General features: G+C 48.4%; 4 protein-coding genes across 4 annotated transcripts; all 4 read right to left on the reverse strand.

The window, feature by feature from the left end:
* Window positions 1-385: 385 nt before the first annotated feature.
* On the reverse strand, window positions 386-2244 carry HOXA5 (homeobox A5). Its single transcript, XM_009946185.2, has 2 exons — window positions 1683-2244; window positions 386-636 (listed from the first exon to the last, which is right to left on the reverse strand). The coding sequence occupies exons 1-2, from the start codon at window positions 2242-2244 to the stop codon at window positions 386-388; spliced, it is 813 nt and encodes a 270-aa protein (XP_009944487.1).
* Window positions 2245-4407: 2163 nt separating this feature from the next.
* Window positions 4408-6448, reverse strand: HOXA6 (homeobox A6). Its single transcript, XM_086467799.1, has 2 exons — window positions 6013-6448; window positions 4408-4667 (listed from the first exon to the last, which is right to left on the reverse strand). Exons 1-2 carry the CDS (start codon window positions 6446-6448, stop codon window positions 4408-4410), a joined length of 696 nt encoding a protein of 231 aa, XP_086323925.1.
* A 7009-nt stretch (window positions 6449-13457) lies between these two features.
* HOXA7 (homeobox A7) lies at window positions 13458-15199 on the reverse strand. The gene is made up of 2 exons (XM_086468127.1): window positions 14824-15199; window positions 13458-13741 (listed from the first exon to the last, which is right to left on the reverse strand). The coding sequence occupies exons 1-2, from the start codon at window positions 15197-15199 to the stop codon at window positions 13458-13460; spliced, it is 660 nt and encodes a 219-aa protein (XP_086324253.1).
* Window positions 15200-22294: 7095 nt separating this feature from the next.
* On the reverse strand, window positions 22295-24200 carry HOXA9 (homeobox A9). Its single transcript, XM_086468114.1, has 2 exons — window positions 23654-24200; window positions 22295-22533 (listed from the first exon to the last, which is right to left on the reverse strand). The coding sequence occupies exons 1-2, from the start codon at window positions 24198-24200 to the stop codon at window positions 22295-22297; spliced, it is 786 nt and encodes a 261-aa protein (XP_086324240.1).
* Between the last annotated feature and the right edge of the window lie 3450 nt (window positions 24201-27650).

Consider the following 27650-nt stretch of genomic DNA (forward strand, 5'->3'; position numbering starts at 1 on the left):
ACATTTGTACTAAACCGGGGGAGGGTTTCTTTCTCTCTCTCCTTTTTTTTTAACTTCTTTTTTTTTTGTTCTTTTTTGTTTAGTTTTGTTTTGTTTTAACAGTTACTTCAAGTAACACAGCTCGCTTCATATAAATAAGTTAAAACATCTATTATTTTTTCAAGACAAAGCCATTCAAGACAAAGAAATGTACGATAAAAGCAGATCTACTTATACACGCGAGAGAATGGTAATAAACAGGCTCATGATTAAAAGATGAATAAGGGCGACAAGAACAGGGTTTCTTCACAGAAGTAACACAAGGAAGTTTTAGAAAGTCAACTTAGTACTGACATGAGACGCAGGGTCAGCTAATACTGCTCAGTACTTTTAATTGATCAAATGCTTAGGGACGGAATGCCCCTCCTGCAGCTGCCATGCTCATACTTTTCAGCTTATTATCCTTTTTCCATTTCATTCTCCTGTTTTGGAACCAGATCTTTATTTGTCTCTCTGAGAGGCAAAGAGCATGTGCTATTTCAATCCTTCTTCTGCGGGTCAGGTATCTATTGAAGTGAAATTCCTTTTCCAGCTCCAAGGTCTGATAGCGGGTGTAAGCAGTCCGAGCCCTTTTCCCTTCTGGTCCCCCTATGTTGTCTGGAAGAGAAAAGTACATGATTTAGATTCTCAGCAGCCACTCGGAGCCTTCGTGTCTTATTGCAGCTACCAGCGACCAGGACCGTTATGCTCAGTCCTGCCTGGTTTTGTTTCTGGTTTGGATAAACGCTCAACAAGTTTCCCCCTCCAGCCCCTTTTAGGAAAGGCTTGGGGGAGGGGGATTTGGTGGTCTTGGTAAGTTTTCGCCTAGATTTGGGGTTCGATTTTTTTTTTTTAATTGAATTTTATTTTTTGTTTTGAAGACTAATCCACCCCCACCACCACCACCCACCCACCCCCACACGCACGCCTCCCCCAGATAAGCTGGTTTGGAGGATGCCTCTGCTACTGGCTGGGTTTGCGGGGCTGGGAGAGCAAAGCTGAAGCGTGCAGCCCTTTCCCACGGCTGAACCGGGGAAGGTTCTGGGAGGCAGCGAGCCCCCGGCTGCTCCCCCAGCAGCGAGGGCAGGGCAGGTACCCGGGGCTGAAAGTTGCTCCGCTTCCCCGCGCCCCTCAAGCCCTCTCTCTCCCGAGTTTGGGGCGACTCACCCCCCCCTCCCCCACGGCTTCTCAGCAGTGAAAACTGCCCTCCTCGCCCTCTCCTATTCTCTTTTTGATATGGCTCGGCAAAATAAATGGGGTCAGCCGCGCCGTTCCCACTGGAGGATCCCCCTGCCAGAGGAGAGCCGGGAGCAGCCTCTGCTCCCGATCCCCCTTCGGGAAGGCGCTTTCTGCTCTCCCGCTGCCCGCCGGGGCCGGCGCTGGGGGCCGGGCGGGCTGTGTTTTTGGGGCCAGGCGGTATTTTTTTCCTTTTCTTTTCTTTTTTTTTTTTTTCTTTTTTTCTTTTTTTTTTTTTTTTGGAGGGGATTCGCCCAGAGAAGGGAACGGGCTTCCCGGCGAGCAGAGTTGTGCTGTGCGCGGAGGCTGCCCGTTCTCACGCCCTCCTCTCCCCCTCTCCCCGACCTTGCTCGGCGCAGCCACCCGGTTTACATTAAATCCTCCTTTTCCTCCAGAGAAATAAAGAAAGAACAGGGTATTTGCTTTACCATGACTTATGTGCAGTTTTCGCATCCAGGGGTAGATCTGGGGCTGTGAAGGCTGGGCTGTGCTTTGGTCGGTCGGGGCACTTGCCTGCTCGCTGCTTGCTGGAGTGTCTTCCTCAGTCCCAGACGAGGTGCCAACCCCGTCTCTGCTGATGTGCGTGTTGCTGCTGGAATTGGACGAAGTGCTGGTGGAGTTGGCGAGGGAGTTTTTCACCCCGTGGTGACTCTCGCTGACAGGCGAACCGGCCACGGCGGTGCAGGGCAGAGGGTCAGGGGGAGGCGAGTGGGAAGACGTCGCGGGCTGGTTGTACCTGGGCTCTGTCGAGGCAGAGGTGGTGTTGGCCGGGTAACTGCGGGGTCTCTCATTGGCACCAAAGTGGGTGGAAGCAGAGCGCCCGACGCTGAGGTCCATGCCATTGTAGCCGTATCCGTACCTGCCGGAGTGCATGCTGGCGGAGTCCCTGTATTGCTCGCTCACCGAGCTGTGATCTCCATAATTATGTAACTGGTAGTCCGGGCCATTTGGATAGCGACCGCAAAATGAGTTTACAAAATAAGAGCTCATTTGTTTTTTGATATGTGTGCTTGATTTGTGGCTCTTGGTCGTTTTGTGCGTCTATAGCACCCTTGCACAATTTATGATGAATTATGGAAATGACTGGGACATGTACTTGGTTCCCTCCTACGTAGGCACCCAAATATGGGGTACGGCTTCACATCACGTGCTTTTGTTGTCCAGTCGTAAATCCTGCCTGATGACCTCTAGAGGTAAACTCGTGCACTGGTGGGGGAGCTGGGAGGGCGCGGGCGGCCCGGGGCGCGCCGCCGCTGCGCGCCGCCGCCGCCGCCGCCCGCCCGTCCGCCGGCCTCCAGCGCCACCCGCTGGCGGCGCGGGGGATGGCGGCGGCTCCGCGGGGTCGGCCCGGGGTGACGGCCCCCGACGGCGGCGCGGAGCGGCGCGGAGAGGCGCGGAGCGGAGCGGGGCACGCCGACACCGCGCCCGCCGTCGCCAGCGGCACCGGGAGCGGACGACAGGGCCGGCGGGGCTCGATCCCGGCCCCGGCCGCCGGAGAACCCTGGTGCGGGGAGAGCTCCGCTTTGTGCCTGCCGTTCTCCTCCCTGCGAGTCTTATTTGCACCGGTTCACAAACCCTGTACGATCCATCCTCGGGTGGTGGCAACGCTTATCTCCCTGCCCTTTCTATTTTTTTATCCTTTTTTTTTTTTTTGCCCCCCGCTTTTTTCCGTGCCGGAGCTTTCAAGAGGCACCCGGGTCCTGCCGCTGTGAAATGGCAGGTACCTATGAAAGATAAATACCGTGCAGCGTTTTACCAACTAGGGGGTCAAATTCCAGGCGGCTTTACGGCCGCCGTTATTTTTCCGTCTCTCGGGGAAAAAAAAAAAAAAAAAAAAACCACGACAAACTCTAAATGCAGCGGTGGCCATTTTGCATTAGTATTTTTCAGATTTGGCTTTTTAAATATTTAGGGCGGTAGCCCAAATTGCGCTGCCTTCCAAACAAAAGAGCCTCGATGCGTATACAAGTGTATTTGTACTCGGCTTCACACTCACACTCACGTTCACACACAATATAATATGTATAGATACAACGTATATATTAGTATTTCGCTGCGCTTATTTTAATATATAGAACTCGAAGTGGAAGCATTTTATGGCAGCTATTTTTCTTTAGAGTATCTATTTATTTTTTCCAGTGCAAAGAAATGCGAATGTGAATTAAGATACCACAAAAGCGGGGAAGAAGATCCCCGAGTTAATGACAAACGCTTTTCTTTTAATAATTAAAAAAAAAAAAAAAAAAAAAAAAAAAAAAAAAAGGAAAGAAAGAAAAGAAAGATCGACCCAAGCCCAAGAAGCTCCAAGAAATGTAGCCCATAATTCAAAGCCTGTTCAGCGTAGAGCTGAGCTCACTGAAACCTCAGTGTAAGCTCAACGGGAACCACAGAAATTCTCCCTCTTCGAAACCTTTTCCCTCTCTTCCCCTGAAGTTTAACGCCGAGTTTTTGCTTTAATACCAGTAGTGCAGATTAGGCAGTTTAGCGGCATTTTAAAAAATCTCCCTGCAATTCATCTTCGCTTTAACTGGAAGTTTATACCCACGGTCTTACACAACGATTTTTTAAAAGGCTTTTTCTTCTTTTTGCTATTTAAATATCTTATACATGCGTAAAACTTTTTTTTCTCCCCTGCAGACCATAAGCTCCCAAACACAGCATAACGAGACGACCCGACGTAGCGGGAGTTCACAAAAACATAAACCCAAGATTTTCTAAAATCTCTCGTATTTCTACAATATGAACATTTCAAATTTAAAAAAAAAAAAAAAAAAAAGGAAAAAAAAAAACCTAAACAAAAACAATCACTCGCTTATCTCTTCTCACACAGCCACGCCAGGGACACTCACCCATACACAGATGCTCACCTCAAAGATTCAAAAATCTGGGCCACTTCTCTAATACTTTAAGCAATGCCATCTACGTTTTGGAAAGGTGGTTATATACATACATGCCTGTAGCTTAAAAGCTAGGACTTCCTCATATATTAAAGTCACAGATGATTGCAAGTGTACATCTTTTAACCAAGCCTTTTGGGAATTAATAGACTGTGACAAACCTACAGGATTTCAGTAGCAGAAGGAACACAAGGTAAATAATAATAGCAATAGTAAGCGCTAAGGAAAGGCCTGGTAGAGTTTATTAAACGTGGTTCTACTCCCCTGACTTTTCCTCTGTTTCTTCGCTGCTGGGCTGTGTGGAATTTATGAATTTGTTTTCCTTTTTCCATTTCATTCGCCTGTTTTGAAACCATATTTTAATCTGGCGTTCAGTAAGGCAGAGAGCGTTTGCAATCTCAATACGGCGTCTTCGGGTTAAGTATCTGTTAAAATGAAATTCCTTCTCTAACTCTAGCGTTTGGTATCTGGTGTAAGTTTGCCTCCCTCGTCTCCCATGAGTTCCATATACTGTACCTGTAGAAGTAAAGACAAAACGATCGCATTGGACAGGGCCCAGTGATTTCAGACCAGAAGAGCGGTTAGTCTATTCTGCCTCCTTTTGCAGGCACAATCACGGGGCGGGGAGGGGGTGGGGGGGCTGCTCTGGTTTCCTGAAGGCTTCTTTTTTTGTCCCTCTTTTCCTTTTCTCCTGCCTGACCAGCTGTAAATGCGGATATGCAGCGTGCTTACGGCGGTGGGGTAACTGGGATACAAAGAGGCTTTAAGGCGGACCTAGGGAAAGTGGGGTAGGTAGCACCCGTGTGAATCGCTGAGCAGCGTCTACCCTCTGCGTGTGGAGAGCCTGTGTGCACACACACACGCACATGCAGACACACACGTGTGCGATCAGGGGAGCTGCACACGTGTGTGTGTGCGTGTGCACGCATACGCGGCTGTGTTTACACAAACACACTCTATCGCCATGGCTGTGACTACAGAGGGTCTGTAATTTCGGTATAATTATAGACATCAGCTAAAGATCATAGAAGAGCCTTTGCCATTTGCTCCGGAATTTATTGCCCTCGAATGCAATGCAGCATCAGAATGGCCTTGCTAAAAGTTTAACTTTCCAAAAGGAAATGCGACCCATAGTCCAGCAAACGTAAACTCGGGAGGAGGGGAGTCATTAGCAAACATTGGAAGTAAACGTCTTAATATGGGACTATTAAAAATAAGTGCTACCCCAGTACAACCCTCCCCGCCAGCACCACTCCTGGACAGAATAGTTCAATTACGTGAAGTTCACTTGTAAGTCAGAGAAAATCCGCGATGCCATGGAAGTGCGCCCACGGCCCCAGAAACGTGCTCTCAATATCCAATACTTACAGGCTAATGAGCTGGGGGAGGGGGGCGAGGAGGAATGTGCCACAAATGCATTGGATCCTCGGTGCAGAGGGCATATTCCCTGCATCGCTCTCTGACAATGAAGAAGCAGAGCAGAGGCTTTGGGGTGGCTTTAGGAGAGTGATAAAACTGCTCTGTCCCTTTTCTCTCTCTCTCTTTTTTTTTTTTTTTTTTTTTTTTTTTTTTTTTTTCCCTGCTCGCTAAGGATTCCCCAGTAACTTTCACCAGTGAGCCCACAAGCTGGGCTCTCAGCCACCGTTCCCAGGGTGCCAACGTGCCAGGTCTAAAATAACCTGGGAAGGTTTCATGTTACACATTGCCCTGCAGGAATCGTGTCTCTCCAGCAGTCTGGACTTTATCTAAGAACCACCAACAACCAAAAAAAAATCTTGGGGAAAGAAACTTTTCCTTCCTCCTCCCCCCCCCCCCCCCCCCCCCTTCCCCTCCCGCCCTTGATTGCTCCGAAATGCCTTACCAGCGCAGGAGTTCATCCGCTGCATCCAGGGGTAAACAGGGCTCGTGTACTTCCGGTCGGTGCCTTCGTCATTTACAATTTTGGCTTGGACGCCGCTGGATTTGTACTGTTGGTCGGGAGAAAAGTGCAGGTAGTCCCCGGGCCCCCTCTGTTTGCCACTGCCGGAGGGAGAGGAGCTACTAATTTCCTTGTCCGAATAAAAACAAGAGGCTCCGTACTCATAGGAAGCCCGATTGCAAGCAATGACGGTGTTGGACTGTTGGTAGAAACAAGGTGAGGTGTAAGTCTTGTCCTGCAGGCTGCTTGCCCCGTACGAAGCCGGAAAATGCCTGAGAGCATCATAACCCGCCGGGTAGAGGGGGATCTGCCCGAGGAAAGAGTCCTGGCCCCCGGGCAGGCTCCCCGGGAAAGTGGGATTCACGAAATAGGAACTCATTTGCTCTCCCCCTCTCCCGGACCGTGATTTGTTGTGTATTAGTACATCTGGCGATAACTATTAGGAGTCATCGAAGTGGTTTGTTTCTGGATGGCCGAGCGCCAAAAGCGACAGCAGAAAATAGGAGCAGCTGACGGCGGGGCGGCCAATGGGAGCGCGCGCGGCGCCCGCTCCCCCGGGGCCGCCGCCACCGCGCCGCCAACTTACCGGCAGCCCCGGCCCCGCCGCGCCGCCCCGCGCACCGCCGCGCAGCGCCGCGGGGACCGGCCGCGCCCCCGGGGCGGCACCGCCCCTCCCGAGGAGAAATATCCCGGTAGCAGTAATAATAATAATAACAAGCGCAATAATAATTCCCGGCAGGAGCAGATAGCGCGACAGCCGCGGATGGGGACACCCCCCCACACCCACCCCCCCCGGCGGCTGGAGGGGTGGGTGTAGGGGAGCGCCCTTAAAAGTTGGTGGCTCCACGACAGGCGCATCGCCCCCGAGGGAGCTGCGCAGCCCCGCGGGCAGGGTGGGCGAGGAGCCCCCGGCTCTCCGGAGGAGGTGGATGCTGCGAAGGGAAAGTTTGGAGCGGAGCCCCGCGGAGCGCCGCGCAGCGCGGGGGGGCCGGGCCGGCCTCTCTCTATTTTCCCATCGAGATGCCACAACCGCGTCCAGGAGTTTTTAGGCGATTTTTAGGCGATTTTTTTTTTTCTTTTTCTTTTTCTTTTTTTTTTTTTTTTTGGAAATCGCCCCTGCGCTCAGGCTTCCCTTCGGAGCTCGGGGAGCCCGCGCTAGGGCCGAAAGCAGCTTTGTGAGAGAGGCTAACGCGTCCTGCGTGGAAGAGGTCTCGTATCTTAATGAACACCCCCATAATTAACGCGGAGGTTGTGGATGGGGCAGGAATCGGTGGCCTTCTGGGGAGGGGGATTTTTGGTTTGCACCAAGTGCCCGAGAAGGCCCCGGTAAGGGCTGGGCGGGCTCCCGGCGCCCACCAAGCAGCCCAGATAAAGTTCCACGTGTCTCTTCTCCCCGAGTGCCCCCCGCCAGATTCGAGCTGGGGGAACCAAACATTCAAATTCAAAAACGAGCCAGTAGGACTATTCCTAATTAATACAGCCCCGCTAATGAGTCAGCAGAAGCCAATCGGTTTCGTCGTTGCTCCGAATAATTTAATTAAACGCGGATGTGTGTCTTTAAGAGGGAAAAAAAATAATACACGAAACAAACAATTCCACATTCATTTTTCAACATGGCAGTTACCCCATAGCGGAAATATAATTCTTGGCCCAGGGCAGGGACAGTAACAGTGCTGATGAAATTCGCTGAGGCGCTTTTAATTCAGCCGTAACCCTGCAGTTGCTGGACATAACATGAGGTTGTTCATTCCAAGCTGTGTTTACTCATAATCCGTGCCCATTACAACAGATTGAATAGCCTAATTTTAAACGCGCTCTGACGGAAAGTGACATTCGTACGAGCCCCGTTTCCTGAAGTTGCTTTCAAAGGAGAGTTTTGTTGTTGTTAGGAGACTATTTGTCTCATTTCCGGGGGCAGATTACGATACCTATAAAACAGTAGTGAGTTAAACCATCGCTCCACAATAGTTTGTATTGTTCACAGTCTCAGCTGGACTTTCACATTCAGATGTTGATTGCCTCCAATTTATTTTTTTTTTCAACTTGCTTAACCGCTTCAGCCCGGATAATCCATAAACACACCTGGTAGAATTACGGCTCACTAGCTGTGTGCTTTTGGAGGTCATTTCAGAAACGTGTATTTCCTGAAAACCAGGCTTCTCCAGAAAGTTTTTTTTACTCAGTGCGAATAGAGTTTAAAAAGGAGGGAACACCAGCAAACAAGGGCACAGCACGCCAAATACAAAGAGGTTTTTAAAAGAGCAGATTTTCGCCAGCATAGTTCAGAACGAAAAAGCATCGTGGAAAAATGAATACTCGGGGCAAGTGAAACCCACCGGCCTTACTTTAAAAAGTTGTGGACAGACGGTCTTTTGTTTGAATCCATCACACAGAAACCGAAATAAAAAACATCGCGCCAGGCTTAGTTATATTTACATTTTATAGCATCGGTTACGGAGTGATTTCTCTTTTTTCTCTCTTTTTCTTTTTGTTTCTTTCCCTTTTTTCAAGTTATTGTTTGCGTCGAAAACAAACTGTCGAAAGCCCGACCGCAAGCAGCGAAAACATTTCTTCGTTGATCCCATAATATTGAAAGGAATGAAATGTGCCCGTTTGCCCGGCTGGGTCGTGTTAGAGTAGTTACAGTGACAGCTAAACAATCTGCACTGCAATCTCCGCTTCAGTCACATTCAGGCGTCCTCTCCGCTCCTCCCCCTACCCCCAGAAAACCCCGAATTACAATAATCTGTTACCCCCTAGCTCTGCCGGGGAAATGCCCTGCCCGGACACGTTTCGCAGCAGTTTCCCTCCACCATTTCCCATCCCACACACCCCCTCCCGCTCTAGAAAGCAGAAAGCCAGCCGCTGCATTTTGCCACCGCAACAAAGTCACACTTTGCGATACCCGGGTATTTCATTCGCCTTTTATTTGTTTTCGGAATTCCCTGCACCCCCAGCACCTCCTCCACCAAACACTTCGCCGAAAACCCGGCCGGCAACCCCAGACACCCTCGGATACAGGTGCGGGGGTAGCTACCCTCTTAATCTTAAAAGCCTCCTTCTCCTCGTATATAAAACCACTTACAAATCCTTCTCGTGCTCGGCAGCGTCACCAGAACCAACCTTTAACTAATAGCTCTTAATCCAAACAGTTTGGGCAAGGCGAACCGTTGTTTAGACTGGCGGGGGACCGGGAGCCTGGCCGGGGGGACGCGGGCGGGTCCTCCCCAGCCAGCTCCCACTGTGATATTTTACAGTTGACACACACCGAGGGGAAGGGGAGGGGGCAGAGCCGGTCCTGCGGAATATCTTGCCCGGGGGCGAGCTCCGATGCTTCTCTAGAAAAAAAGGTAGGCCGGATTTCTTTTCTTTTTTTTTTTTTTTTTTTTTTCTTTTATTTGGGTTTCCCCCGAGCAGCGCAGGCTCCCAGCGCTGCCCTTCCCAGGGGCTGCGGGGGCCGCTCCGCGCCCGCCTCCGCCATTCCGCCACGCCGTGGCAGCACTGAGCACCCGCGGCCCCGCAATAAATAATGCGGCGCTCGCTGCAGCCCCAGTCCGGCGGATACCGCAATGCAATGCAAATGCAACGCTTTATCAGCCCGGCGGCACAAGCAGAGCCGCGGCCGACCCTTAACGCGCTCCGAGCCGTGAGGAGGCGGGAGCGGAGCGCGGCGGCGGCGGATCTCGGGGGCGTCGTCCTCGGGGCCCCCGAGATCCGCCGGCACATACTGCGGGGCACCGGCCCGCCGGCTGCCGCTCCCCCCGCCCCAGCGCCGCACCGTAACAGTCACAACAAGGAAAGAAGGGGGGGGGGGGGAGAAAGGCAAAAAAAAGCAGCTCCGTCTCCGGCGCTGAAATCGGTTCAGCCGCTGCAAAGCCCGCTCCGCGCAGCCGAGGCGCGCAAGCTGCCCGCGCCGAAGAGCGCCGGGAACGCCGTTCCGACGGACCCACGGCGGGGCACGGGGGTTTTGCAGGCGGCGCTTGATCTGATAAAGAAAATCAAAGACACATTCGCGCTGTTTCCCCTGTCTAGAAATAACCTTTCTCCTGGGCATGCCAGGGGAGCCAGGAGACATTGCGCTGACTGGTGGTTTGGTTTTGGGTTTTTTGGGGTTTTAGGTTTTGTTTTTTTTTTTTCTGAAATAGTAAAAAAGAAATTGCATCTAAATTTCATCTGCCGCAAATGAACCTCACGTTAATGCTGCGAAACAAACAAACAAATGTTTGGGGTTTAATTTTTTTTCCCTCATGCTGGAAAAAAAATCCCCTCCGATTGACGCTGTGAATCTGAATTCTTAGAAAATAACCTCAATGTCACAGCAACCCCCCGGGCAAATGCAAACAGATATAAACTCCCTGAAAAACAAAATAAAACAATCCACGGCTTCCTTGCTAAATAATAGAAAGTAGACATTTTATTTAGGCATATATTTGCATGCACTGGTTAAGTCGAAATCAACTGAGCTGCAGCCACCTCTATTTTTGGCTGGTAACATTTCCATCCGGTTTAATTGCACATGTCTAATATTTAAACGTATTAAACCATGTTTCCCTGCTTACGGTAGTGTCATATACATTTCTCACCTTTTAGGTTCTGGCTCACAGGAGCCCCTGCGACTTTGACAGCTGTCGCTTTGGCTGCACAGGAGACGAATCGCCCTCCTTTTGGTGCCAGAAGAAGCAGGAAATTAGCCAGGTTGCAAGTTGAAAATCTGCCACGCCAGTGCTTTGAATCCAATATGCCACACCTTCCAGCGGGGGAACTGGAAATTGCCATCCCGGATCTGTGTTCTAGGCGGCTGCTTATGCCGAACCTCCGCACACTTTGTTCACTATTGCCTTACAAAGAACAAATGAAATGGGGATTGAAAGCCAGAGAGATCCGAAGCAGGACAGAGCTCAGCAAAAGAATGCGGCTCTATTCTCGCAAGGGAAATTATAAAAAAGTTCATGTTCACGGTTACCATCCACATGACCGACAACGACCAATGGAAAAACCGAACAACTCATAAAGTTGTATTGCAAAGTTGTAAATTTTCATAAACAACAACGGATTTATGGCCTTTTCCTCATCACTAAGAAGAGGCAGGTCTTAGAGAGGCGCCATCTTACCACAGAGGCAGCCCTGGAGTTTTTTAAAAGACCTGGAGTTTGTACTAATTTTATTAAAATTACAATTAGTACGTTGACCAGGAACGGAGTGCAGTAGAAAAAGGGAACTTCTGAGCAAATGATGCTCTGGTTCTACCTGTATTTACTCGGCCGAATAAAGGGACTTTTCGGACGAGGTTTTTTTGTGATTTTTTTTTTTTCCTAAAAGATTGAAAATATTAGACCTCCTTGACATTACGTAGTACCTGGGAAAAATTACACATTTTTATAAAGCGGGGAGATTTTTCCCTTTTTTAATGTCACCCTGGTGCCCCCCGCCCCTCGAAAGCCGCAAGCACAAACCACACACGTACCCGACCAGATCATTTACACTTGGAAGTTTCGCACCGCACTTTCTGTTCATTATACAATATTATTTCACCGCCTGCGATTTCGACTTGATCGCCGGCCGCCTGGACTGGGGTTACGATTGCAAGAGGACACGGGAACACGGTGGAAGGAAGCCCTCCCATAAAAAAGGCTTTCCGCTTTATTAATCAACTGCGCTAGGGAAAAAAAAAAAAAAATCACGAAGTCTAGATAGAGAAATTGACTGATTCCTATCAATTCATCACCTCGGATTTTTTTTCCCCCTTCTGATTACGGAAAAACAAAAGAGATTTATATGGTCTAATTTCTTTATTTGTCTGTGTAAATTATTTTTTGATGCTTCCTTCGAACCGTTTCCCTAATAAAGAAACACATTTCATTGTCAACAAGCATATTTATTTTCTGTGTAACATAAAACACATTTATCGTGGGAGATACTTGTACACGGTATCACTTCCAAAGAGAGTTCACAGACATTTTTTTTTCCACTTCCAATACTTACACGGCATATCCAAATGTTCACAACGAACACATCGAAACACATTGTAACGTACAATTGTTGAATAAACTTTAGCCAAACCTTCAAGACGGATTTATACAGAGTTCTTAACAATACATCATGCTACAAAGTTTCCAAATTAATTACATACTTCCCAATTTATGACATGATCTTACAAATGAGCTCCAAGACGAATATAAATGACAAAAAAAAAATCGTTCAAATATACAGTATCTGCTATTGTAGGAAAATTCACGGTATTACATATTAACACGTTTGGATACTCAGGACAAACAGGTTTTTTTTTTTTTAAAGGTGGTTACATGGTCATTTAAATCCACTTTTCAAAGAACACTTTCCGCTATATTAAGTAAGATCAACCTAGAATAAGAAAACGGCCTTTAGCAGAGGCAGCCGAAGGTAAAAGCCAAAGGGAAATATTAAACCGCTTTGTACAATATTGGCATGTTTGCTTCCTCACTCGGAATAGTAAAGAATCGAGAACAAAGATATATTGCAGCATATGGTTTTCATTTATAATTGCTTTGGAATAAATATATTATTTTAAATTTAAATATATTCAGCCTTTCCGGTACCAAATTCTATACCAAAGCTATTGATGCGTGCTTTTGAACGACTACACTTACATTTCTAAAAGCATTTTGCGATTCACATTAGTAATGTTATCTTCTTTTGACTACTAAAATACAGCATACTTTCGAAGATAGGTAGGCGGAGCAAGATATATAGGTAGTCTGGAAAATAGGTAGTACAAATCATTGCTGTAGATTGTAGTGGTTTGTGGAAGATCTTTTTTTTTCCCCTTTACTTGCTGTTTAACCTTTTGTTAGTGTAGCTGTTAGTTATGATACTTTTCTAACAATAATTAAAAAAAAAAGAAAAAAAAAAAAGAGAAGTGCAGAGCTACTTATTCAAAATTAGGTAGTTTTTCTTAATGCGAGCCTAATGCACTTTTCCCCTTACACATGATTGGGACTACTGAGTCAGGTAGTTACTTCGGAAGGTCACGGATTACAATCTGTGCAAGCAGCAGCTCTCCCACTGAAATGTCCCCTGGACAAACCCACCCAGGTTTGGGTGAACGAAAAAACAGATGATTGTAGGATGCTCTTAGGAGATATTACAGAAAGGTTCGGCACAGGGAAGGTTTGGGGAGTACGGGAGAATGGAGAGAAGGCTGGAAAACCACCCCAAGAAACGTTTTCATGTTTGCAAACGCTTGCTTGCAAGATGATTATTAAAGGGAACTGATTTTTTTTTTTTAAATAAAAACAGTGAGTCTTTCTTTTTCTTTTTCTTTTTTTTTTTTTTTTCCCCTTTAAAGGGAGCTTTTCCAACTGTCATGTGCATACATTATACTAAGAGATTGCTTCCTCGAGTGGGACTCCTTAGTCCTCCTCCTCTTCGTCTTCTTCCACTTTCTCCACAGAGGCTGCTGCTGACGTGGGCTCGTTGGGAGCCGGGGTGCTAGAGCTCTCTTCCTTGTGCTCCTTCTTCCACTTCATCCTCCGGTTTTGGAACCAGATTTTGATCTGCCTCTCCGTCAAGCAGAGAGCATGGGCGATCTCTATCCTCCGCCGCCGAGTCAGATAACGATTGAAGTGGAATTCCTTCTCCAGCTCCAGGGTCTGGTAGCGGGTGTAGGTCTGGCGCCCTCGCTTCCTATCTGGACCTGAAAACAGGCACACACGGCCAGAAGTTAGGCAAGAAGAGAGATGGAAAGATTTCTCTGGGTTTTTTTTTTTTTTAATTATTAATATTTTTTGAATAAACAAACAAACAAAAAAGCGGCCGAGTGAGAGTGAAAGGTCCCCTTCTCTCACTTCCACCCGCCCCCCCCCCACACACACACACTTTGCCCTAACAAAGACATTTCAGCCACACGACCTGCCCTGCTCAGGCAGGGCGAAAATTAAGTTCCTCGAGACCTAGCAAAAGTGGAGAGAAAGCATTCAGGAGAGGAGGTGGGGGAGGAAATTGCTTTTGGGAGGAGGAACTTTCCCCCCAGGCGATGGATTTCCCTAAAACCTTCCAGACTTCCATGTTTCGCAAGGGGAAATAAAAAGCTGGAAGGCTGGGCTGTATTTATTTTATTTTAATGTCGGGAGATCCCTCCACCCCCCCCACCCCACCCCGCCTGGATCGTAAACAATACATCGCATTTAGCTCCAAAAGAGAGCTCTCCTTTTTCACACACTGTCGCCCCCACCCCACACCCCGCACACCCCCACCCCCCACCCCCCCCCGTTTTCCTGTTTAGTACATTTCTATAGATCCTTATCTCCGTGGAAAGGGCAGAGGGGGGGAAACGAGAGGGGCACGTCTCGGCAGCGTGGGCTGGCAAAGTCCTCAGCAGCCCGTCCCCCGCTCCTGAGCGCCCCTCTCCCCTCCGCCTTCCCCAGCCAGCGAGGCTTTTTTTTTTTTTTGCCCAACTTCGGCAGAGGGCAGGGGAGACGGTTACCCGTGGGGGCTCTGGGTGCCCGCAGCCAACTGTCCACATTTCTATAGCAAACAGCGCAAATCAACTCAATGCTAAAATTCCATAGCAAATGGAGTTAAATAAATTTACGAGGCTAGAACCCATTAATTGGGCAATAAAAAGTTTTATGATACTCATTTACATACAATGCCACGGGCTTTCTACGCAATGGCGCCTCGGCTATAATTAAAACCATAAAGGCTGTGCTGACAGTAATTCTGGCGACACGCTTTGCCTGGCTGCCACGGCTCCGAGCCCTCTCCGCTCGCCCCTACCTGAAGACCTCATCCAGGGGTATATCCGGAAATTAGGCTCAGCCTGGTTGTGCAGGTTGCTTTCCTCCGCTTTCTCACAGCTGGGTTTGGTTAGCTCATTGCAGAGGACGGGAATGTTCTGATCAAAAGAGGAACAATGCAGGTTGTAGGCATCAGAGCCCAGGCTGTATCCGGAAGAGAACGGGCTTTGATATATGGTACTGTTCACATTGTACAAGCCGGGCATGGAGGAGGCGAAGGCACCCGCGCCTGGTCCATAGCCGCTTCTCTGGGAGTTGCTTGCAAAGGAGCAAGAAGTAGGCTCTGCATTTTGGAAAAGAGAAGCCCCCGCCGTATATTTGCTAAAAAGCGCATTCACATAATACGAAGAGCTCATAATTTTGACCTGTGATTTGTTGTCCGGCAGGCTTCAGTGTCGGTTTTACGAGGTAGCGTGATATATGATAACATTACACCCCCAGATTTACACCAAACCCCATTTTCTTTTGGACTGAGCTGCCTCGAGCACGTGACCGGTCATATGACGCCGCCCGCCAATCCCCGCCCGCCTCACAGGTGGTGCCGGCCGCGGCCCGCCGGTGCCCGGCCATGGACGGGCCGGGGACGCCGCCGCCGCCGCCGCCCGGCAGCGCCCTCCAGCCGCCGCCGTCCCCTCGGCCCCCGACGGCGCCGCCGCGGGGAGGGGGGGGGGCTGGCGCGCTCAGCCCCCCGGGGAGGGGGGACAGGCACACACCATGCGGTCCTTTAGACGGACTGGTGGGGGGGGGTGTGTTGGAAAAATAAAATAAAATAGAAACTCTGAAGGAGGTTGCTCGTCACCCTCGCGTTGTTTTTTTCCGCAGCGGGGGGGGGGGGAGGGAAACCGGCAGCGGGGTTTTGTGGGGGTACCCCGGCCACCGGGCCTGGCCTCGCCGGCCCCCGCCGCACCGCCGGCGGCCCTAAAGGGCTGCCCGAGCCTTGAAAATTAAAGCGTCCCCCCTGGAGTGGGCCCCGCTGACTTATCCCCCCAGGAAAAAATACGGTCACTCTCCCCGGAAAAACAAAACAAAACAAAACAACCCACCCTCACACACACACACAAAAAAAAACCCACAACAAACCAAAAAAACCCCCACCAACCCACAACAGGAAAAAAAAAAAAAAAAAAAAAAAAAAAAAAAAAAAAAGAATGCGAGGACTCAACTTTCTGAACGCTTCAAAAAAAGGAAAAAAAAACCCACCACAACAAAATAACCCCAAACCCCCAGAGTTGAAGAAATCGCCTACAAATGGCTTCAAAGCCCAGCCGCCTGTTTAATGTCCCTTTTACCTTTCTGTCCTACCTACCTTACAGTCCTAAGCGTGAGGAGGCAGCGGTACGCCCAGATGACGGGGAGCGTTGCTGCTTTTCTAAACACTGGGCTCCCCAACAATGCGAATGGCTCTTCATTGAGGATGCTGCACCGTGCCCTTCCTTTAAACGGATCGTAAAATGAGTTTCCTTCCCTCAGACAGGCAGTCCTGGTAAAGACAGCTTTTACTGCCTGCCTGTATTGCACATCATAAACTGGAAGGAGCACAATGGAATTGCCCCGGAAATTCTCCTTTCAATTATAGTTTGGTGCCCCGTGTACAAAGACTTTCTCACCAGTTAAAATTGTTCTTGGCGATATTTCGCACGGACCCTAAACTTTACGTTTTATAAACGTGGGACACCCTCTCCCCCCACACACACCTCCAACACACACACACGCACGCACCCTTTGGGACCCTTTATGCACGGTTATTGCAGCCCCGTGAATATAGGTTACTGACAGAAGCAAGTAAATTCTCTAAAGCCGGATCCCTGAGATATTGGTGCTTCAGAGCACGCAAATGTGGCGGCTGTGCGTAGATATTTGCCAAGTGTTAAGTACGTGAAAATGCAGTTGTTATTCACAGGCGCCAGGGAGAAGCTGGGGAAAGATCCCCTTTCGGTTATTTCCTCAAATTCGCCAATATTAGACAATATCCCTGCGGTCGCAATCGTGATGTAGGAACACACGAAAGGCAGAAAAGGCTGCTGGAAGGGAATAAAGGCCCAAGAAGTTAAACGAGTGCGATGCAAAGAAGACGACGACCAAGAAGATCAAAGAGGCTGAAGTAGATGACATTAGACCAATAAATTGCTTCTCTGGTGACAACATACCAAGATGCAAGAAGAAAGAAACAGCAAATATAACCAATGTCTAGACTTAAATATGGATAGCATAGGACCGAATAGATGAACTGGGTGGCTGTATTTCGAGATCTCAGATTCTATACAATTTGCACGTTTATATATTTTTCTTTGTGTGTGTGTGTTTACTGCCGCCACCTTCCTTTTTAAATTTTACTTTCAGCCTTTTTTTCCTGCTAACCCTTAAGATTTCTCAAAAAGTCTTCACTGAATAAATCTTAAAAAGACCCTCAGACATGGATCCCAGCCACTTTATTTATTCTCCCCACCCTCTGCGTGTTAGGCATAACGCTGCCTCTGAAATCTCTCGTTTTGTCGGTCACAAAACCAGGCTGGATCCGCGCGCCTGAAAACTCACTTTTCATTTGAATTTTTTTTTTTTTTTTTTTTTTTTTTCCAGTAGAGGAAACGGCGAACGGGCGCAGATCGCAGTGTATCGGTCACCGCAATATTCTCACACGCTTTAAAAATAATCCCCTAGGCGGGATTGACTGTATTTATTTTTTTCATCTGAGCTCTGGACTACCTCTCTTTGCCGTCTGAGCTTTTCCGGGAAGTAAAAGGTAGTGATAAAACGGTGCTCATAAGTTATAAGCGACCTGGGAGCACTACATGATTATGGCTTGTGTATTAAGCCGTATCTTGATGTGGTTCGTACTAGAGAAGATTTTGTTGGTTTGGAATCTGTTCTCCTCGTAATTTATCCACGATTACAATGGAGCGCACTGTGCCAAGTTATTACTTAGTATGACGACTCATAAACACTTTTTAATTTCAATATAATTTTACTGCCCTAGGAAAAAAATAATTAATCATAATAAGTTTAGCAATGCCATTGTAGACAAATATTTGATAGGAAGCCTCTTGTTAGAAAGCAGGGAGTGGCTGCTACTCTTTATCCCTAGAAAGAATTAAATCTTTGAAACAGTGCAGGGAAAAAATAGTTCAGTGCTCACATTCCTTCCCGATGCTGAATTTCGATATAAAGAGATTGGCTCTGATTTAAGGAAATGTAAATAAAACACAGAGAAAGTAGTTCTGTTACGGAATACTATGCAGAGATTTGCTTACTTGTCTGGCTTAAACTTGAAAAATACAACGTTCGTACTTCAGCCCACATTTTATGCTTCCTTTTCTCCTGCCTTTATTTTCCTTCCAATTACTTTTTCCCTCTCTCGTTTGGCAACTGCCATCCGAAAATACTTCACTATTCCCCGCTAAGCCTCATTCTCAAGACGCGAAAGCCAACAAAAGCAAAAGGGGAAAAAAATACGAAAACGACTCGAGGAAATCCAAACAGAAGGCGAGGAGAAGTTAGGAATGACTTTGAGAGACACGTCAAGTTTGCAGAGCATCAGCCTGCTCGCATCTGCATCGTATAACTACGACGGGTCCCATAGAGCTGAAATTGCAGGGGACACAAGCAAGGCTTTTTATTTGTATCAAAGACAGCTGTTGAGGAATTTCACTCGCCGGTAAATAATTTTCAAAAGAGATGTTTGCGGCGCTGCCGCTTCCTCGCACGGCTGTCTCTCCAGCACGGCGGAGCGGAGAAGGGCATTGGAAAATCCTTCGCTTCGCCGCCCCCCCCGCCCCTGGCTCCGAGGGCGAAGCTTTTCGGGGACTCTCCTTCCGGGGAGAACCTCCTCCATCCTGCCCGAACCCTTCAATTTCCTTTTTTCTCCAAATATTTCCTTTCTCACCAGCCCTTCGGGAGATCAGGACACCCTGTTTTCAGGCTCAGGGCTTCGCCAGAGAAAGGCGAAGATTTGGGGCAAGGGAAAGAGGAGCTGGCAGGCCGGTGCCAGGGCTCCATCCGCCTCTGTTAGCTAATAGGAAATGTGTTTTGAGAATAGTAAAGGTATGTCCTTGGTGCGGAGCAACCCTTAGTTTAGCCATGAAAGCCCGGAGCGTGGCTGGGCGGTAAACGCCACCCTAACGGCGCCCGGTGGCAGCGGGCCACCCCTCACCGTGCTCCTGGGAGAAGGGGTAAAACCCCCCCTCAAACCTATCGGCCTCTGTTAAAACCGAACCAGCGGCTCCAACCCCAGTTATGCTCCCATAAAGTCGACATTTTAGGAGCTTTCGGGGAGGTGGCCGAGTGCTTGATGGCGGGCGGGCGCGCGCTCTTTCGCGGGCGCACAGCGCCACCTGCCGCCGCCTGCCCGCCACTGCCGCCGCAGCCGCCGCCGCGCCGCGCCGGCCCCACGGAGCCAGCGCCTCTGCCCGCCAGCGCACGGGAAGATAAATGTCCACCGCCCAGCCTGGATTTAAGCAGGGGAAGGCCAATAAAAGGTTGTTATTTCCGCTCGCCCGCTTTATCTAAAACAGCCAGACAAAACAAATGAAAAGGCTTTTGTAGAAAATCTTAATTGTGGCTGGACAGTTGTAAACTCATTAAGAGCCGAATTCCAGACAGTTTGCAGACCCGTCATTTATTACACACTCTTAATGCTGATTCTTTGAAGTTGCCTCTGTCTGCAACAACAGAGGGCGTCCCAGCATCCCCAAATACTGGCTCAGGGATCAATTAGGGGCTTTTTGTGTGTGTGCACACCAGAACGAGCTCCCTTTTGCTAATTGGAACTCATCAAATCTTACCCCGGATTTCTTTTTTTTTTCTTTTTCCTTTTTTCTTTTTTAAGGTGAAGCCAAAAGCATTCTTTTTTTTTTTTTTTTTTTTTTTTTTTTTTTTTTTTCTCCCGCAGTTCTGCACATCTGTAAATTTCTTGCCGGCTCCCTAAGTTTTGTCTTTAGCCCTGCAGCGTTTTACACCCCATAAACGGTTACAGCAGTCATTTTCTTTTATTGCACTGTATGGCTCTGAATTTTCCTAACAACAACTTCTGCCAAGGCCATAACTGTGTTCCGTCTTATTTTGCCTTAAACACATACAAATATGTAAGTGTACCTCCGCAAAACAAGAAGGCTTTTATTGTTATTCTACATATTTGCAAACAAGGGTCGGCGTGGCGCAGAAGTGTGCTGCGGCTCATATTATGGAGGATATCTACTCTGAGCAGTAAGATGTCCGCCCCAAAAAAAAAAAAAAAAAGGGTACATTTCAGCAAGCTCACAGACTTCGCTATTTTCTTTTGTTGCTGAGCTTGGTTTGGCTTGGGGCGGCGGGGGAGGGGTGGGTGCAATGGGGGTGTGTGTGAAAATCTTCCACTCCAAAGAAACCTTCTTTCTGTTTTTTAAAAAATAAATCCTATTTTGTCTTCTCTGCTCTAGCCTCCTGCCAGCCCAGCTCTTTCCTTCGGCTAAATCAGTGAGTAAAATTGACACCATAAATTCTACTATAATTGTCAGTAAAATTTTATCTGTATCTGTATCTATCTATACATACATATATAATGCGAGGCGCTAGTAAAATGCAACGGGTTGTTTTTATTTGCCACGGGACATTTAAAAGGGAGAAAAAAAATCCCAAACATGAACGCAATGAAGGAAAAAAAATGGGTGACGTTTGAAATAACATATTTTGCATGCGCAATTGTCTCCAGAAGGGAATTTAAAATGAACGCGCTGGTACGGCGAGCCTTCTGACAGAGCTTGTAGAAGAACACTGGACATTTTCTGGTGGAGGCTAATTAACCATCTCAACTTAAATGTCGCTGTCTGACCTGATTTACATTATTGTCCGCACTAAAGAACGTCGGACATTTTGGGTTGGTCTTAAATCCCCCCGCCCCGCCAAGCGAATTTATTAAAACCGCGTTAACTGGGCGCTGTGGCCCCGCTGCCATCCGAAGGGGCTCCCTCCTCGCACTGCTAAGCACCAGTTTACCAATTTCTATCCAGGAGGGGGGAACTGTGCCTCCTCTCAGCGAAGCAATGGCATCTAGGACCTGAATTTGCCCATTTAGGGCGAAAATAAGCCCAAATTTTCATCACCTGGTGTCTGCGTCTATAGAACCGTGGGTTTGCCTGGGCTGAGAAATAATACTGCTGCTGGCTTCGCCTCTGCAGCTGCCCCCAGCCCTGCCCCGTCTGCTGGAGAGGTTCGGTGTGCCGTGGAAGAACCCCTCCTTAAAAATCTTAAAACATCACAAAATATAAAAGAATCAATATATTTTATTTGGCAAAAAGTTAAATATCATTTCAACACAACGATTTGGTCAGTAGGCCATGAGGTAACTATTTCAAAATAGACAGTGTACGTTCTGCATCAACATAACTTCCCAGATTTATTATTTTAAATTGATACAAATTTACAATAACCAAATGTAGGTTTTTATAGTGTATAATTTATTATCAATAAAATTCACCTTCATTACAATAACCATCAAATCATTCGATTAAAATTAAAACGTAAACCATAGGTAGTTACCCTTTTCACATATACGTATAGCTCCGAAATCTGATAACTGCTCACTGGTGCAAAAACAATATTTAAGCTAGTCTGTTTATTTACTTTTTTTAATATATAGATTATATATACAACCGACGAAGACAGTACTATATATATATCAACTGTGCATACTAAAATGACTTGCTTCAATATTTTGAGAACCGTAATTCCTAGACATCCCGGACGAACTTTTTTTTCTACTTTTTTTTTTTTTTTTTGCGTTGGGATATATATATAATATATATTTTACAATCAAAGGTTAACTGTCTAATTATACAGAAAAGACTTAATACACTACAGAGCTATACTCTATGCAATTTTTATAATAAACAACCTGAGTTCAAATTGAATTCTAGCTTACACCATTACATCCGGTACAGCACCCAAGCACATAAATTGAGTCACAAACATAATTACCACAATAAAACACAGTGTTCAAGTATTAGAGCAGAGATCTCTCTGCCGCGCAAAAAGCGAATAAAATTAACTACGTAGACTAAACTATACAGTCCGTAAATACTTGTGCATTATGAAAAGGTAGTTTTTTTCTTTTTTCTTTTTTTTTCTTTTTTCTTTTTTCTTTCCATAAGTGAAGAAACAGGTAGATTTATACAAGCCAGCTAAACAGCCTTTTCGTGCTAATGCCCCCTTTTTCTTTCCTATTAGAATATTAAGAGTCTCACTGTACCTCTCCTGGCAAACTGGCCTCTGTGACAATCAAGGTACAATCATAATCAAAATTTGCCAAGGGAAAAAAAAATGAGGCCTGGACCCAGACTCATTGCATGGCAGGGCTCGAGGGGAGGATTTTTTGTTTGTTTTGTTTTTTAACTCTTTTATCTTTTTTTCTTTTTTCTTTTTCTTTTTTTTTTTTTTTTTTTTTTGCTTTATGCATTTTCAATTTAACCCGCGCGTCACCATCATTCGTCCTTCGCTCGATCTTTGTTGATTTTCTTCATTTTCATCCTCCTGTTCTGAAACCAGATTTTCACTTGTCTCTCAGTTAAATTGAGGAGTCTGGCCACCTCGTATCTGCGGTCCCTAGTGAGATACATGTTGAACAGAAATTCCTTCTCCAGTTCCAGCGTCTGGTGCTTGGTGTAAGGGCATCGCTTTTTCCTGGTGGACCTTGCGTGGAGCCAGTTTGCAGCTGGATTATCTGCAATGAAAACAACAGGAGAAGTTCAGGCTCGGGGGGAGGGGGGCGGGGGGGGGGGGGGGGGCGAGGAGGGGGCTAGGGAGGGAGATCCACGCAGAACCAGCCGCGTATGTGTCCCGATATTGGGGTTTAGGACGTGGCTCTCGTTTCCTCGGGCACAGAGGATGGCGAGGCACAATGGACTCCAAAATACAGACACATGCAGAGGTCACACGCAACCACACGCGGCAAAGCCCCGCCGCCCCCGCCTCCCCTCGCCTTTTTTATTGTTTGTAGGATGCAATTTTAAAATACTCTTTCTCCTCCTCTCTCTCTCTCTCTGCTAGTTCCCTCCCTCCTTCCTGGCCTCCCCACACACATCCCCCTCAAACTGCCAGCCCGAGGAGTGACCCGCCAGACCAACGTGTCATCGGAATTTTTTCACTTTTCATTTCGACCTTCTCCCGTGTCATCACCGGCCAGACCCAGGGATCTGGCGAGTCAGTCTACAGCTGGCATAATTAAAACCTCGCCCGTTTAGCACCCTTGTTCGCACGGCGTTAATCGCGATAGCAATCCCGAGGCGCTCTGCCACCAGTCCCGCAGCCCTGGGAGCATCCAGCTCGGGGTTTTCCACCGAGGAGACGGTGGGTGGGGGGTGGGGACACCAAGTCAACGGCGAGGTTTCTGCTCTCGGCCCCGCAACAGCCGCCCCGGCCTGCGAGCCGTCTCGAAAAGATCAGATTCACATCCAATGCTTTCCAGGCACACTCTGCCCGGCATTTGCCCACGCCTGGGAGCGCGGCGAGGCAGGAGGATGCGAGCAAGTCCTGCGGAGTTTGCTGGGGTGGCTGGGGCGGGGGCGGTCAGCTTTTGCCTTTCTTTTTGGTTTTGTTTTGCTTAAGTTGCAGTTGTAGGGTGGGGTTTTTGTTTTCCTTTCAGCCTGGAAAGCCCGAGCCATCCTAGATCCCGTTCGAGCCTGCGAAAGGCAGTGCTGGCTTGTGCAGATCGCAGACCCCGGCGAGCTGGAGCAGCGGCGGCAGCAGCCGGTGCTCGGCCGCGTCATTAGCCCCAGCGCCTCGGCACCTCCCCGCGGCCGGCGCAGCGCCCTGAAGTCCATTACCCTCGCAGTCCCACTTACTTGGATCGATCTGTGGTTTCTCTCCGTTTGCCTCACTTTCTCCATTGCTTTCAGAGAATGCGCCTTCGTGGCTTTGCTTATCCCTATCAACTGGAGGAGAACCACAAGCATAATCAGAGAGAGACAAAGTGTGAGTGTCAAACGTGGTACAGTCAGCCCTCCTGGCCGCCAGCGGTTCAGGTTTAATGCCGTAATGCCTGCCGGTAGGTAACCCGGGGAAGGACAAGGAGCCCGGCACAGGCTCAAGCCACGAACGCATGTACCTGCCGTCGGGCGGTGCCACGGGCGCCTGGTGGTGCGCGTAGGGGTGGTAGACGGCGGGGACGCCGCTGGCGCCGGCGGGGTGCGCGGGGCTCCAGGGGGGGCCGAAGACGGGCGCCTTGGGCTGGAAGCTGCAGGGGGCCAGCTCGGGGTGCTCGGCCAGCGCCGCCGGCCGCGGCGGCGGCCCCAGCGGAGCGGGGGCGTAGCGGGGAGCCGCCAGCTCGTCCCCCTCCGGCACCAGGAAGGAGTCCACGTAGTAATTGCTGAGGGTCCCGGGAGCCGACATGGCGGGCGCGGGCGGCGGACCCGCCGCGGTTCGGGGCTGCGGGTTTCACGTAACAACTTGGTGCTGGCGGAGAAGTAGAGTCAGTAATAAGTTGAGGGCAGCCCGGGCGCCCATTGGCTGCCCCGGTCACGTGGCGGGGGAGCAGAACAATAAAGTATAAATCAGTCCGCGGGCTATTAATGGGTCAGTGTTTTCCAGCCATAATTTTTATAGCGAGGCCATATGTTTTTATGCAAAGGGATATTTGAGTTATACGGCGGGGTTTGTTTTAATTGCGGCCAACTGAGATTAAAAGATCAGATTCCGTATTACAGCCCCCCCTTCCCTCTTTCTTTCTCTCTCTCTCTCTCTCCCCTCTTTTTTTTTTTTTTTCCTTTTCGTTTAAGCGGACTATTTTATATCATAATTAATCATCCCATCAGTGGGTCGTGTTCCCCGCGAAAAAAAAAAAAAAAAAACACCACCCTTGTGATCGGAGACCTTCACATAAAATTATACAATAATTGAAGCAATAAAAAAAGCAAAATAGCAGTTGCGGTATACTGTATTTAAATATATATTTATTATATTTCATAAGGAGTTATTGTTTCGGGAGCCACGGGGTTGTTATTAAGTCAGTAACTATGAGCGCGCTCATTTGCATCGCTGTGTTTCACAGCAATAAAAATTTACGAGTGCTTGGAAAGGTTAAATTATACTATTGTGTTTAGTTTGGGAACTCACTGTAAATAATACCGTTCCGTTCGGTTCAGAGCTGGCAGCGGGAAGTCAAATTCAACGTATCCCCTTTCCGAAACCGCGCTGCCGAGCCGGCCCTCCCCGCCCGGCCAGAGGAGGACCGGGGCAGGCGCTGGCTCGGTATTTATGTTGGCCGGCATCAAACTGCACTTCACCACCCCACCCCGCCGGGCAGAGTGCGGCAGTGACCGAAACACCTTCCTCGTCCTCCCCGCCGCACCGCCGCGCCTGCCCGCCCCTGCCCTTGGACGGGGCCGCCGCGGCCGGGGACCCCCCTCGCCGGGCCGGGAAGAGGAGCCGGGGCTGGGCGGTGCGGAGCGGAGCGGAGCGGAGCCGCCGTCCTGGCCGGGAGGGACGGAGCGCGGGCAGAGCCCAGCGGCGGTATTTATCACGACGATTAATTCTTTAACTATGCAGGGAAGCAGCGGGGGGAAAGGGGAGAAAAAGCCCCGTCTCCCCGCTGCCGAAAGGCACCCTGCTTCTCAGGGCGGCTATCAAAGGGGCGCTCGCAGCCGGCCGTCCCGCGTTCTGGTGAATCAAATTTATGTGCAAATATAGTTATTTATTTGCTGGCACCTCATTTGACTGCAGGACACACGCTAGCGGCATCGGAAACCGAGCGGAGGGTTACAGTCCTCCGCAGAAGGAGGGGAGGGTGCGCGGGGGGAAAGTAAGAGGCGGCCAGATCCAAGTCCAGTGTTAGGAATTAAAGTCGTGGCTGAGCGCCTTGCAAATATGCCTGGGATTCCCTGTTTTTTCTCCAGCGGACGCTCACGCTGTTTATCCCCGTGGCTGACGAAGGAGCGCGGTCAATGGGATGCAGGGGGCACAAAAAATCTCCGCGAGAGGCTCAATTTACTCGAAATATCTTTTATTGAAAATAGAGCCCAGCAAATGGTAGGGACGGCTGAGTAGTAATTAAAATCACGTGTAAATATTGTGCATGCGAAAGTGTGGTTCTAATTAGTTTTACATCGCTATGTGGGCTGTCTCTCTCCCTCTCTCTCCCCCCCTCTCTCCTTCTCTCTTTTTCTTTTCATGTTTTCCCAACAGTTTAATCCGAAATCTTACAGAGATCCTATTTTAACAACGCGCTCTCCCCCCATTCAGGATTACAAAGGCCCATAATGAAACTATTATCTCCCATTAGAGTTCGAAAATTACGGAACAGTTGCAAGATCTCCACAAACAAGGAGCCCGTTATTTTCTAACAATTTAAAAAATGCAAATAAAGCTCTCCTCTGCTACTTTTTGTGGCCATTGTATAGACACTCCGTAATAGAAAAAAATAATTGTATTTCTTTCCTGGAAAGACGGAACTCGACGTCACTTGTATTTATTATTGAGAGTCAGCTGTGGTGAAATGTGATTGTAGAACTTCCTTTTTCCATTCAGAAAAAATAATCTTAGCTGCAGGAGTCCTGGATGTTTATATTCGAATTTGGGTTCTCAACTTGCAGCGGGTTTCATTTTTTTGGTTCCTCACCAAAAATAATAGCAAATGAGTAACAATAACAATAACGTTTAAAAGAACGTGCCTGCATTTTTATTTCCCTGTAAAATCCTGCGTTTGTTCACTGCCAGCATCCAAGCGGCAGGAGAGGATATACAGAAAGCAAGAGATAAAATATAGCAAATAATTACAGACATTTTTCACGCGGTCACGTTGCTGATAATAACGCTGGGGTATTCGCCTCTCTTTTAGTCCTTTTAGACCCATTTCCCCAAAAAGTACATTTTACAAAAGAGCCACGAAGGCTAGTTGGGGCAGCTTGGACTTTGTACGATTTGCGTTGCAAATTACTGAAGGTTTTGGTGGCTTACACTGTCGGAGGCAAAAGACCCCCCAAACGGGGCAGAACCAGACGTTCACTTTGAACTGCGATAAAAAATCGTAATTCCCAGGAACGAAGCACCGCTGGAGCGATCGTGCCCGAATAAAAACGCTCCCTGCTCTCCATCCCGCTCTAACCAAATTAGCAGAGCTCCCATTCCGCTAGGTCTCACCCCCGGCTGCAGCAGGAAGGACCTCGTCCGTTTTAGAGCGAGGGACATCTGCAAGCCCTGCTTCGTTAGCCACGCACCGCGGAGGTGCGGAGTGGACGCGAAAGCGGGGCAGGAATCCGCGGGCGTTGGCGATCTCTCCTGAACGGGAAGTTCAGGATAGCCTTTCCCCAGGGTTTCCTGCCACTGCAAACCTCTCTCACGGAGCCACCAGTGCTACGAATGCACGAAGGTGTTTTGGCACAGCGGAGAGAAAAAATGATTCAGAATTTGGGGGAAGCAGTTCAAAATCAGGAGAATGCGATTCAAATAGGAAATAAAGGGCAGATGCAAACGCATATACAAACGGCATACAGCATGCACGGATATATACACTGTAAGTACGCGCCCCGTATGTGCACAGACCCAGCAGATAGCCCCTCAGGCGCACACTGTGTGTAGCGACAGACACAAGCACTTAAATCTCATTGCAATGTAGAGCTCTGCTTCTGCCCCAGCCGAGGACGTCTCCTTCTCTAAGGGAACCAGCTAGGATGGGTCTAGCTAAAATCCTCTAGTCAAACGCCTCTGAGTTCCTGCAACCCAGCCTGGAGTTTCGAAAAAGTTTACCTTGTATTATTATACCTTGTATTATTATTGTTATTATTGTTATTGTTATTGTTATTGTTATTGTTGTTATTGTTATTATTATTTAGGCAAAATTAATCA

Source organism: Leptosomus discolor, chromosome 7, assembly GCF_034619465.1.
Source record: "Leptosomus discolor isolate bLepDis1 chromosome 7, bLepDis1.hap2, whole genome shotgun sequence".
Classification (NCBI taxonomy): Eukaryota; Metazoa; Chordata; class Aves; order Leptosomiformes; family Leptosomidae; genus Leptosomus; species Leptosomus discolor.